We start from the raw sequence: 13,435 nt of genomic DNA, 5'->3' as shown, positions 1-13,435 counted from the left end.
ATTAGAGCAAGTTACCCTCTAATAGTCTAATCACTGGAGGGAAGATTGTGAGTAGATATGGAAATGGAAGACATCTCTTTAAGAACAATTTTGGTGTTTGATGGAAATGATTATCCATTGTCTAATCACTGGGGGGGAGATTGTGAGTAGACATGGAAATGGAAGGCATCTCTTTAAGAAAAATTCTAGTGTTTGATGGAAATGATTATCCACTATGGAGCAGTTGCATGGAAACCTATTTGAAGGCTTTAGGAGTGGATGTTTGGCTCTCCATCATCAATGGCTACAAAGTTCCTAAAAATCCTCCTATTGATTTAGATGAGAAGAAGTTGTTTAGCTGCAATTCAAAAGCTTTTCATGCCATCATAGGTGGATTGTCAAGAGCCATTAAGTCCAAGGTGATGTCCTGCACCACAGCTAAAGAAATTTGGGATAAACTTAAAAATCTGTATGAAGGTGATGATAAGGTCAAGCAGGTCAAACTTCAAAAATATAGAGCTCAGTTTGAAAATTTGAAAATGGATGAAAAAGAAGATATTGCGACCTATTTGCTCAGAGTAGATGAAGTTGTCAACTCCATCAGAGGATTAGGAGAACTTAAAGACCCCTTGATCGTACAAAAGGTCTTGAGATTGCTTCCCTTGAGATACAATGGCAAGGTACCTGCCATAGAAGAAACCAAGGACTTGACTAAGATGGCAATGGAAGAATTACATAACACTCCTACAACATACGAAAGAAGAAGAATAGATACATAAGACAAACCATCAACCAAAGAAACAACTTTTAAAGCCATAAGGAAGACAAGAAACAAAGAACTCAAAGGTCGAAGGAACTCCAGACAATGATTTAGATGTAGAAGAAACAAATTTCATTAGGAAGCTGAAAAGGGGAACTGAAAAACACAAAGGTAAGTTACCTTTTAAATATTTTGAATGTGGAAAAATAGGTCATTATGCTAAGAGACGCCCTTTTAAGGAAAATAAAGGCTTTCACAAAAAAAATCTTTATTCTAAAGAGGACAACAACTCTTTGGAAGAAAGTGATACAAAAGAATTCGATGCAAGAAAAGTTCTCTTCATAACCCAAAAAGAATTGAGGAAACGATGAAGATCTAGATAAAGAAGAATGAAGTAGAGTGTAAGAAGCTTGAAGAGGAAGTTGTAACATTGAAGGCTAAAGTTGGTAAACTTAACAAGAACTTGAACAACTCTTTAGTGTTGGATAACGTTCTTAGTTGTCAAAGATCTCCAAGCGATGAAACAGGTCTTGGTTATGAAGGTACTTCTTCAAACAAGGAAGGCACAAGCTCCAAGCCTTTGAGGGAGGACATTAAAGGGGAATTTAGACATGCTACTACTTCAAGAAGTTCCGCTGATGTTCCGAAGAACACCCAAGATCAGCAATGGATTGAACCACTTTCAACATAGAACAACTTCAGAAGATCATCCTGCTCTCCTAGGTATGAAAATATTTTTCTTGGTCATTGTTACTCCTGCAAAATTTTTGGGCATAAAGCAATCCATTGTAAAATCAATACAAGATACAATTATGCAAGTAGGAATGATTATGGAAGGAACTGATCAGAAAATGTTCGTAGATCTACTAATAGAAATTACAATCCATTTGAACCACTAATGAATCAAAATATTGTGTGCTATAAATGCAATATTTTTGGTCACAAGGCATAGGATTGTAGGCTTGAAAATGCTCCAATCATGTGCTACAAATGCAATAATCTTGATCACAATGCACAAGATTGCAGGCTTGAAAAAACTCCAATCATAAAGACAAAAAAGCCATCAATGGAATGGGAAAGGAAAAAGAAGGAAGATTGTAACTTAACATTGATCATCGAAGATAAAGAAGATGAATGGTACATAGATAGTGGATGCTTGACACATATGACTAGAGATCGAAACAAATTTGTCAACCTAAAAGAAAAGAGGGGTAGTGTTGCATTTGGAGATAACTCTTCTGTCAAGATAGTTGGAAAGGTGTAGCAAGCCTTGGAAGTGAACATATGAAGGCACAAAATGTTTTGCTAGTTAAGGATTTGAAGCACAATCTTCTTAGTGTTGGCAAGATGTGTGATCAAGGGTATAATCTCTTGTTTGACTCTCAGAAGTGTGAAATCAAAGAAGAAGACTCAAAAAGATTGTTGCAATAGGCACAAGAAGACCAAACAACATATACATTCTAGACCAAGCAAAGTGGAAGAAAATTGCAGCTAAGGAAAAGAGTTGTAAGAACGACAAAGAAGGGAAGGATAAGAAGACACAAGTCATGCTAAGTGCCATATGTTCAAGGGGAGTAGCCCCAAAGACATAAGTCACCCTTTGCCATTGATGTCAAAGGGGGAGAGAAAAGGAAGTGTAGCATGGAGACAAAGGAAGTGAAGCATGGAGATAAGGGGAGCATGATGACAGGGGGAGCATAAGTGTTGACATCAATGACAAAGGGGGAGATTGTTGGAAAATTTGTCATTGATGTCAAAAGGTGAATGGCCCAACAGTGGTTTGATGATTTGCATGCACAAATCAAGTAATTTTGATTGCAAGGACCTGCTAGTTTGGTATCCCTTGTCTCGCCAATTTATTTGATAGGTGGCACATTTTGTGGGTCCTCCTAGTTGGAGAGAGATTAATTTTTGAAGATTGATGCCCCAAGATGGGTTTAGCACCAACACATTTGCCCCAAAGGATTATGGCCCTATCATTCATTGTTTCCCTAAAAGGAAGATCAAGATTTAGAATTTAATGGCCTATAAGCAGGTCAAGTTCATCCTCATCTGGTTGGCTTGGCAAAACTTTTTATTTGAAAAATATTTTATATATCTGTATGGCAAGAATCACAGGTCAACTCCAACAAATATGGTGTCCATTCATGGGTCAAGTCGGCTCCAGTATAGGCCGCCTCAATCACTAGAAATATACCCAACTCTTGGGCAATTGTGGCAAGCAAGTGCAGATCATCTAAGGCAAAAATAAAGGCGAAGTAATCCGAGGCCTGAGCTTAATAGAACATTTGAAGAACACCGAATCCCAAGAAAGATTTTATCTCGTTTTTTGTTTCTTTTTGTGGTGGTTTTTAGTGCTTACTTCACTGATGTTAAGGCATTATTTTCAGCCTTTTCTCTAAGGATTATTTCGGGTCTATTGAAGAATTTCGTGTGGAACAATTTCGGACTTGAATGAGGCATAATTTCACACTTCTTTGAGGCTTTTTTCTGCCTAATTTGATGATTTATGCTACCGGAACTATAAGGCCTTCTGCAGCCTTGTCTGAGGCTTGGTCTGAGGCTTACTACATGCTACTCGAGGCCTAGTTCGACTCTCCTTCTGAGGCATTTTATAAGGCAAATCTGAGGGGTATTTAAGGCATAGCAAGTCTGTTCGTGGGTTTCTTTTCTAAAGTGTTATGTGGCATCTTTTTAAGGTAGAAAAACGCTGTTTTGTGCACAGAGCAGACTTGTAGTAGACTTCATCTGTAGCAGCCATAATTCAGAGACTAGTTTGAAATTTGCAAAGGAAGAGATTCATGTGACAAGGTTTCTTATCTAAGTGTCAAAGGCAACTTAATGCAAGTTTGAAGAAGGTGCCTGAATTCTCTGGAGCAGAATTTTGTAGTAGATGTTGGAGCAGCCCTAGACCGAGCCTTTCTTGAGTAGTCCTTGAGAGCAGATCTTGAATTTGTTAAAGACCTCTTTTGGAAGCAGACTTTGAGGTAAGTTGGAGTAAGATCCCTTGTGGTTTTGATGATCTATGGTATGTAATTCTTAAGATGGATCATTGATATGACAAGGAGCGGGACGTAAGTCGTTTGAGTGTTGTTGTAATTGGGCCATTGTCCATGGTACGAGCCCAAGAAAATCTTATTTTATCTTTTATTCTAGAGGGTGGCAGGGTGGTGCCAGGGAAGGAAGTTGTAGCTTCCTTCAGGAGGTTGTCACCTTCTTCTAGTGGGAGCTAGAAAATCTTGGGGTTGTAGCCCTTCTAGTCGTAGTTGGTAAATAGGAAGTTGTGGCTTCCTTTGAAATATATATATATATATATATCTTGTGTTCATTTGATGTGATAGTTAAACATTTTGATACTTAAATTGTTGAAATTTACGAAACATTGATTCACTCCCCTCTTAGTATTTCCAATAGCTATGACTTTACCACAGGGGAAGATAATGGGGCTTAGTAAGCTAAAGAAAGAACATTTGTAAGGGAGGTAAACCAAAGTCTTATAAAACATAATTACATTCTTGATTATTAGCTAATTATGTTTAACTAACCTAGTAGGGGACTACAACATAAAGGAATATGTGGCCCCTTTATGCCATGCAATAAAAAACTCACCTTTACAAGTAGTGAATTGTTATTTTGATTATTGTGTTTTGAATGGAGGATTTGAGGGGAAGGACGAGTTTCAAGAGGACAACATTCAATTACGAGAGAGAGAGAGACTCACAAGTAACTAGGAATTTACCTAGCGAATTTCCCTTACTTGGGAAATTGGAGAAATTGCCTAGAGCGTACTATTGTGTATAGATTGAATTCAAATTATGAAGCCACAACCAAGAATATATATAGAGAATTGTGGCTGCATGAAATTATAGACTATAATTCATGAAATTTAGCTACAATTGATAATTCCTTGGAATTCATGCAGTGTGACTTCCAAACTAGCATGTGCCAGAGCCCTAGAAGGAAGTGGGATAGCTTGAAGAACTGTTGAGCGGGGAAGGGATCCCATTTCTTGGGTGTTGTAGGTTGAAGGGAAAGAAGGTTGTGGATTGGGAATTGTTGTGGGTTACTATGAACGTGGGAATTGGGTTGTGAAAATAAAAGTTAGGCAACCATAGGAAGAGTGCGCCCCTTGTAGATTCGTAGTCTCAATTTTAGATTCATAGTCTCAACTCTGGGGTGGCCTTTGTTGCAGAGAGAACTAGTGTAGTAGGAAACCTATGGTTAGGTGGAATGCCCCTTTTTGTAGCCAATTAGTGAACAATTGTAGATAGATACATATTTCTAATTGTATTTGTGAATTGGGTTGAATTTAATCCTAGGTTATTATCGTTATGCCATGGTTGAATTAATTGTTATGTTTAGTTTGGTTCCTTGGTAAAATTGTGAAAATTTGTCTGGTTAACAGAAGTACCCCATATCCTCAAAAAGTGTATACAAGGTATTGGGTACATTGTACTATGGATGTTTGATCCCCCCTTCCTTGTATATGAATGGAGGGCGACTTACCTAGTAGTCACACTATTGGTTGGTACTCATGGGGGACTCAATCAGATTTGAACTTGTGACCTAAGGCCTTCCCATTGACAATTTGCCTTCGGGGGATGGTTCAACTGATTGAGAAACCCTAGGGGCTTGGAAACAACCCTAATTGACTAAGGTTAGGTTATATATATATATATATATACACACACAACCTTAATTGACAAAGGTAAGTTATATATGTGTGTGTGTGTGTTTGTACACACCCATATAAAACCTGACCTTAGTCCATTAGGATTGTTTCCAAGCCCCAAGGGTTCTATATAACCTAAACGAATGAATATGTGTATGTGTGTGTGTGTCTAACCTATATGGTTAGATTAGACAAAAATTCAGATTAGCATTCACCAATTAGAAGCCTAAAAGAGAGTTGTCATTGTAGATAATCATCACTACTATCTTGTATCATACTATGTAAAGTTGTACAATGTAAAATACATTAATAAATACTTGCAAATTGTAAAATGAGTGCCCTATTATAAATTCAATGATCATATCTTCATTTGAAATTACAATTTTATATCATCCAAAATATCTTCAACCATGCAATGAAGCTCTACAATATCATGCTCATTCTTTGTAGAATTGGCAACATGACTACCATGTTAGGATGCTTACGTTTAGGGTTAGGGGTGGTGCAGGTGCTATTATTTTAATTTTAATTTTCCTTTTTTATGTTGTTGGATCATAACACCATGGCACTTGAAACATTTTTGGAAAATTTGAAATGTTTAAGATGAGGGACAAAACATGGGATTGACGTTTTTGGATCCATTTAAAAAAATTAGAAATGACCCTCAAACATTTTGACACTATTATATATTAGAAATCATGAACGACATTTTCGGGGACTCTTGGAGTGTCTCGAGTAATATAGATTGAAATCTATTTTAAACTGAAATCTACAAATATTCTATAGTCTAACTCGAAGATGCTAATCTCAATGACTGTAAAAATATTGTTGTGTTCTTTCTTTAGTAAGAATTGCAGAAACAATTCCAAAGCTAATTGGAAAAAGGGGAAGTCTAACTATTGACTAATTGCAAGAAAGTAGAAATTTTCATCCAATCCACTTAAATCTCAATTCTTTTTGTTTTTTTTTCAATTACAATCTAAGTAAGTAAAAACATGGATTTTTCCTTATGTGTAAATTGGGTGTAGTCTCACTTGTAATTTTAACACCCATATTAACTTTCGTGAATTGAATTAAGTACAATACTGCATAGGTAGGGCTTCGTTATAAAATCTTGTGCAATGAGTATTTGAGACAAATTTTTTCTCCATCATCAACAAATCACTTATTACATCCTCAAATATCCAAGCGATTAATAAACACATCCAGCATTTAACACCCAATAAAATTTAAAATAAGAACCACCTTCTGTAAACACAGAGATAATGTGTTTAATGCAAATTGGACACAACATTCTTTAGTGCATTTGATGAAGTGCTTCTCGTTGCATGTCGAACCAAGAAATTGAACATTTGAAGGAACGGGTTTTGGGCAAGGGTGGGAACAAAGAGGGTGTACGGGCTGTTACACCAATATGGAATGGCTGAAGAAAAGACGACTAAGAAGAGAATAAAACTACAGAGAAAGTTGAAACATAGAAAGATAAAAGAAGTGGGGAATGATTGGAGTTTTGTTGAGCAATGTGTCCAAAGAGATGTGGGTCCCACATCCAGCGTATGTTTTGAATTTAGGATATGGGTTATATGGGGACCTTGGCTCAACATAGAGTCAAGATGCATGCGAACAAAACCTACTGCTACATTGTGCGAAAAAAATAATTGACGGTGTATCCTTTGAAGTGAAAAGTCACAGAGAATGTAGAATGTACTCTGTCTATCACACAATAGTTTATGGAAAACTAGGGAGAAAAGAAAAACGTTTTTCATAAGAGGATGCCAAATTTAAGCTCATTTAGTAGTGTTATTGTTAAAATTGGCAAATAAAGCCAAATTCCACTCGAGACTGCTCATTTGATGAAGATGGTTATTGCATTGAATTCCTCTTTTCGAGAGGACCAAAATTGACCTAAAGATCACTAAATTTGGATAAAGAAAAATATTTATTTGTTCATAAGAAATTTTATAAGACATAACCTTATCAAGGCGGGAAAAATTGAAAATGTGAAATCTGAATTTGCCTCCACAAGTGTCAAGGTCGGCTTCACCTCCATAAGGACCAATTGTCATGTCTATTGATCCTCACCAATTTGTATATATAGGTGTCCTCCAACCTCATTTGGAGACACATCATATGAGCATCTAATATCTGAAATAGGGTAGTGAATCTGAGGCTACGGCAAGGAGGCAGCTAGCACGAGTTTGGGGAAAAGGTTGTTTCCCTCTTAGGTGCGGATGCCTTGCAGAGAGATGCCGCAGATGTCTGGGCTTGAAGCAGTCAACAAGGAGGTCTTTTAGGGCTGATTCAAGATGGTTTAGGGCAATGGACTACTGGCCAGATCAGGACGCAGGAGCAAAGGTGAGTTGGGTGTAGTTGTGTGCTTGTTTTTATCTCTGTTCAGTGGGCTGCAGGGTAGTGCTACTATAGCAACATACTTGGGGACTGTTGTGAGAGCCGAGATACCTAGTCTAGGGGTGTTTTCCCTAGCTGCAGTCAACTGACAGCAAGCCACAGATGTACAGGGGTAGCGAAGGCCAAAACAAGGTGTTTTCATGTCCTAGGAAGGCCACATATAGTGCTGTAGCAGATCTGTCTATTGTTTGTTGATTTGTGAAGATTCCAAAGGCCTACAATAGTGCAGGAAGGCAACTTTGAAGGGCAGTAAGTTTGAACAAAGAATCACAGTGTCTTGAAGCAGAATTAGGGTCGTTGTGATGTCCTGACTAAAGCTCTGAAGTTTGCACAGAACCTTTGAGCAGCAACAACGTATGTCACCAGCTTCAGAGGACATCATTTGACTACTGCAGAATTGCAACTTTGAACAGGTCATCTATTTATCTAAGGACAAAGATTGGCAAATCAATTTTGACTTTGAATTAATGTACTTTCTCTCTCTCTCTCTCTCTCTCTGTGCTGAACATTTGATTCGAATAATAAGAAGAATTGATCAAGGGTTTTCCCCATCTTGGCGTTTTTCCGTGGCTTGTGCCATATTCTTGCCTTGTCTTCTGCATTTATTGTTTATGTTCTTTCTTCAGTTACTGTCAATGTGATAATGATTTATGTGATTACTAATGAAAGCGAAATAGATTGATAAATGCGCTAATATGAATCATTGAAGTAACTATCCTAAGTGAAGAACATGTTTACTTAAAATTAACATGGTATCAGAGCTAGGAGAGGACAAGCCCAAGCAAGAGTGGAAAAAGAAAACAATCACTGGAAGAACTTTGTTGACCAGACTTTATGGACTGTGGAATGTTGCACAAAAAGGGGATCTCGAAATCTTCAAGTCAGAAAGAGGGAGAAAACCCTTTAATTTTAGTAGCCCTAATCAAAGACTCAATTTCAGTCCAATGTGTAAAGGATTATTTCCGTATTGGTTGAGCTCTTTATTCATGATTCAGATGGCTACTGTGATCTGAGGATTTGGTTGACAATTAAGTCTCTCTGTTTCAAGTTTGGATGACTCACACTACTCTCTATTCACTCCCAGTCAGTCTACAAGCCTCACTCAACCTTGAGATTCTGCCACAGGTCTCTTGCTCTCTGTCTTTTGGTATCGCTCTTATGCTATGTCACCCGGTTGCTTTCTACCCATTGTCATTGCACTCACTATATTGGGATTGTTCTTTGTTTACTGGTATCACTCTTATGGCAAGCAAATGAGCAAAGTTCTCTGTAAATAAGATTGAAGGGCCTTCTTTTGGTTTGTTGTTTTCTCTGTAAATAAGATTGAAAACCCTTTAATTTTAATAGCCCTAATCAAAGACTCAATCTGAGTCCAATGTGTAAATGATTAGTTCCATATTGGTTGAGCTCTTTATTCATGATTCAGATGGCTACTGTGATCCGAGGATTCGGATGACAATTAAGTCTCTCTGTTTCAAGTTTGGATGACTCATGCTACTCTCTATTCACTCCCAGTCAGTCTACAAGCCTCACTCGACTTAACATTCTGCCACAGGTCTCTCGCTCTCTGTCTTTTGGTATCGCTCTTATGGTATGTCACCTGGTTGCTTTCTACTGATTGTCATTGCACTCACTATATTGGGATTGTTCTTTGTTTACTGGTATCACTCTTATGGCAAGCAAATGAGCAAAGTTTTCTCTGTAAATATGATCAAAGGGCCTTCTGTTGGTTTGTTGTTTTGTCTTGGCCTCTTGTCTTTTGTAGTTTTCGAAAAGAAGTCCATCATCCCTGCAGCCAGAAAGAAGGGTTAATTTGATTCAGTAGTTTTCTCTGGGGTTTTGCTGGTGGCACTTGCACTTTTTTTGTATCAGCTCATTAACCTTGCATGAAGGCCATACCTCTGGAATTTTCTTTGACTCTTCCTGTGGCATTGTAAATTTTTTTTTGGCTTTGGGTTGGTTTTGGGGCTTCTGGGATTCGTTCTGTTTTGTTACAGGACCATTTACCTTGAAAGAGATCAGTGGTTTGAAAGTCGTCAAATTATAGTCTTGGTTTTAAGAGAATCTGGTCAATTGCTGGAATGAAGTGGACTTGTGTTGAACTATAACTCGCTCCAGTTTGAAGATTTTCTACACATGTATCTTTGGTGACCTGATGATAATGCTTGGATCTGTGAAGCTCTGATCTGCGGTCATATGGAATTGGATCTGCAGCTTTCTGTTGTTCGATCTGCAACCTAGGTTAATCTGTGCCTGATCCTTATTAATTCAGTGGCAACAATACAAGTTTCGATAGTCCATATAAAAACCTCATGTTGGCCTGTGACAGTGATATGGTTGGGTGACTAATGTGATCAAATTCACAAGGAGGTTGGGACACTTCTTTTTAAAGGCACAAATCTTGCAAATAAATCATTGAGGCTAGTATTTGTCAAGTCTCAGTCCTTAAAGCTGAGCAGACCTGAACATGCTCACTTCTGGAGTATCCAGAGTCGTTTGAAATTTGTGGAAGGTTCTGAAAATATATATACTCTGTCACAGTCTCATTGAAGAGGACCATTCAAGCTTCAGTCCAATTTCTGACCGTTTCAAGGACTGACAAAATGATTGTGTTGAAGGAATTTGATGACTTATGTGTTGAAGGAATTTGATTACAGTCCATTGTAATCACTCACCAATAAAGGAGTACCTTCAGAATGCTGATAAATTTGAATATCGTGTGCATTGACAGAATTTCCTTGATAGTAAAGTATGACAATATCACTATGTATCATGACAGTATATCTCCTTGACAATGATGACTACGGTGAAAATATGATCCTGACTTAGAGGAACATTAACACAATAGTAATCCTAATGACAAGACCATTACCATCAACACAGTATGACCCTTTTGGATAGTAAGTGTATGACAATATGGTGATCTGTGTATTGGCAATATCTCTAAGCATTGTCTCATGGGACTGTAGCAATACCAAGCTCAAAATGACAATAAATATAGGTTGTGGTCCACATGACAGAAGCTTGTGAGTGAAAATAATATGCATGCAAAGATGACATATTGCAGCAGCCCCTTATGACAGCAGTTGCCTTTGATGAACGCAATGACAGTAACCTTGCATATCTTGCCTTTGAAAGAACAATAGTAGCAGTAAGTGAGTTAATGACAGCAGTGGAAGAAATGAGAGCAGTGTTGTGAAACATATAAACAGTAATTCTTGATGCCTGGACATTACAACACTGTATTTAAAGTATATACCAGAATCTTGAATAACAATGGCCTGATGATTTGGCACAGTGATTATGTTTCCCATATATTGTTCCTTTGACTTGTATGGCAAAGCTCTTAGATAGTAATTCGAATATACACTGCATAAATGACAACAGTAAATCTTGAATAGTGGCAGCTGGTACAGTGAAGTGCAGAGTAGAGTGGTGCTGGAAGCAGCTGAAGCGGTGGATGGCTAATCTTTTGAAAGGTTATCTACTATGAAGAAGCCACAGGGATCTATCAGTAAAAGAAATTGCAGCACCTTTGATAAGTGGTGCAGCACACTTGAAGCTTTCATCTTTTTGAAGGACAGCTGGGAGAAGAAGTGCGTGGCACTCTGAAGCAGTTGCTTATATCAGACCTTAGGAAATCAGAGTCATCTAGTGAGGAAGGATAATGCAGCGGTTTTGCGATAATTTCATGATAAAATTTCTTCTCCCTGAAGTAGGATCATGGTGATTCCTTCCTTATTGAATGATTCAAGAATAGATGATCACTTGAAGAAAGGTTTTAGATGGAGCTATAAAATCCCTGATAATCTTTAATAAAGGCAAATCAGGACAGCTGAATATGATGTCTCCAATAGAGGCTGCATATGATGATCCTCTTCTTTATCAATGTATGAAAAAGTGGAAGTTAAAATGAAAGACCTAGCCGTGATGCACTTAAAGATCTGATAAGATGGAGAAGCTGCTGATATACATATTGTGGGATCCCTGGTGTTCTTGATAAACACCTATCATATGCTTCACTATAAAGACTCAGAATGGCTCTATGAATAAGCCCCATAGAGGATAGCTGCTTATTGAGATATTTCTGTGATTCTATAGTCTGAAGTACTTTGCCGAAATTTGCTGGTCTGGCAGTATGTTGAATGGAAAGTGCACATCTAGGTGCTATAACTCTTGGAATCCACCTTACTTCATGGATGAATCAAAGACTGAAATCTGGGAGCACCATTAAGACTGAAAGCAGCAAGCATGACTTACTATGAAGCCATTCGATTAAAGAAGCTCTTCAGTGAGCCATTTATGTGCAGAATGATAATCACTGTTGTATATTAGCAGCAGGGAGAAATCAAGCTCCTTCATTTCAGGATGAATGTGCAGGTTCCTGACATATTCTCAAAGCCTCTTGGTAAGGTCAAGATTATCCTTCTTCAGAGAGAGGTTGGGAGTCATAGATAGACCCTACTAAGAGGGTCCCGATTGAACATTGAGCTCTGGGAGCTCCCGAGGGCCTGGGGTACTTCTTGATGCTATAGGGTGAGTGGTTTACCTTCCCCTATGGTGGTTGTCATGTATGTAGGATGAGTGGTTCGCCTTCCCCTACGATTGATGAGATATGCATAGGATGAGTGGTTCACCTTCTCCTGTGGATACCCCAGTGAGAGATGCATATAGGCATTTGCTTGTTGTCACATGTGGACATGTTGGTGGGACGTGGTTCATCCTTTCCCCACATGTAGGATGCTCATTCCCTATGATCGATGGTTGACATGTCGGTGGGATGTGGTTCATCCTTTCCCCACGAGTAGGATCCTTCCTACAATTGTTGGTTGGCATGCATGTAGGATGTGGTTCATCCTTTCCCTACTCTCGGTGGTTTGCATGCATGTAGGATGTGGTTTAATCCTTTCCCTACGATGGTTGTGACATGTGACTGTAGGATGTGGTTTATCCTTTCCCTACGTGTGGTTGTGAGCAAGATGTGATATATTCTTTCTCTGCTGTTGCTTTAGTATCATCCTACCCATGTAGTTTGAGACACATGGGAAGTACCTCTCATCTGGCCAATGAGTTGGGAAAAGTGGTTAGGGACCATAACACTATGATGGATGCATCGTGTATTGCTGTACTTCCTATGTCTAGGATGCATGATGTTCAACAATTTGACTTGGGATCAAGTTTGATCGGGGTTCTACCCCTGGACTAACTTTTGTTAGTGGAGATTAGTAAGGTCTTGTGACTCACTCTCGATCAATTCTTCTTCATTATCTATATCAGTGTTCAGTTTAGTTGAGATAGGATGACAAGATGGTTCATGATGACAAGATGGCATGATGATCGATGATGATGGATGGATCGGCAGGTGGAATTTTCCCTAGTTGAGAGGGAGTCTTAAAATTGGCAACTAGGGCCAAATTCCACTCTATACAACTCATTTGATGAAGATGATTATTGCATTGAATTCCTCTTTTCGAGAGAACCAAAATTGACCTAAAGATCACTAAATTTGGATAACGAAAAATATTTATTTATTCAAAAGAAATTTTACAAGGCATAACCTTATCAAGGCGGGAAAAATTGACAATTTGAAATTTGAATTTGCCTGCACAAGTCCC

At 38.3% G+C, this 13,435-nt stretch overlaps 2 protein-coding genes across 2 annotated transcripts in view; both read left to right on the top strand.

Moving 5' to 3' along the window:
- The window catches only part of LOC149237548 (uncharacterized), a 98,190-nt gene that overhangs the window by 14,126 nt on the left and 70,629 nt on the right, over nt 1–13,435 (top strand). The window lies entirely within an intron of this gene.
- Nucleotides 153–758, top strand: LOC149237549 (uncharacterized). Its single transcript, XM_089369311.1, has one exon. It carries the CDS (start codon nt 153–155, stop codon nt 756–758), a length of 606 nt encoding a protein of 201 aa, XP_089225437.1.

This window comes from Pinus tabuliformis, chromosome 8 (assembly GCF_031772625.1).
Source record: "Pinus tabuliformis cultivar Carrire ecotype Pingquan chromosome 8, CPIR1, whole genome shotgun sequence".
Classification (NCBI taxonomy): Eukaryota; Viridiplantae; Streptophyta; class Pinopsida; order Pinales; family Pinaceae; genus Pinus; species Pinus tabuliformis.
Note: the sequence above shows the minus strand (reverse complement) of the source record. Positions and strands in the feature narration are given on the sequence as shown.

Excerpts from the sequence above, each read along its gene's own strand:
- LOC149237549 (XM_089369311.1), top strand. The coding sequence starts at position 153 with ATGGAAATGGAAGGCATCTCTTTAAGAAAAATTCTAGTGTTTGATGGA.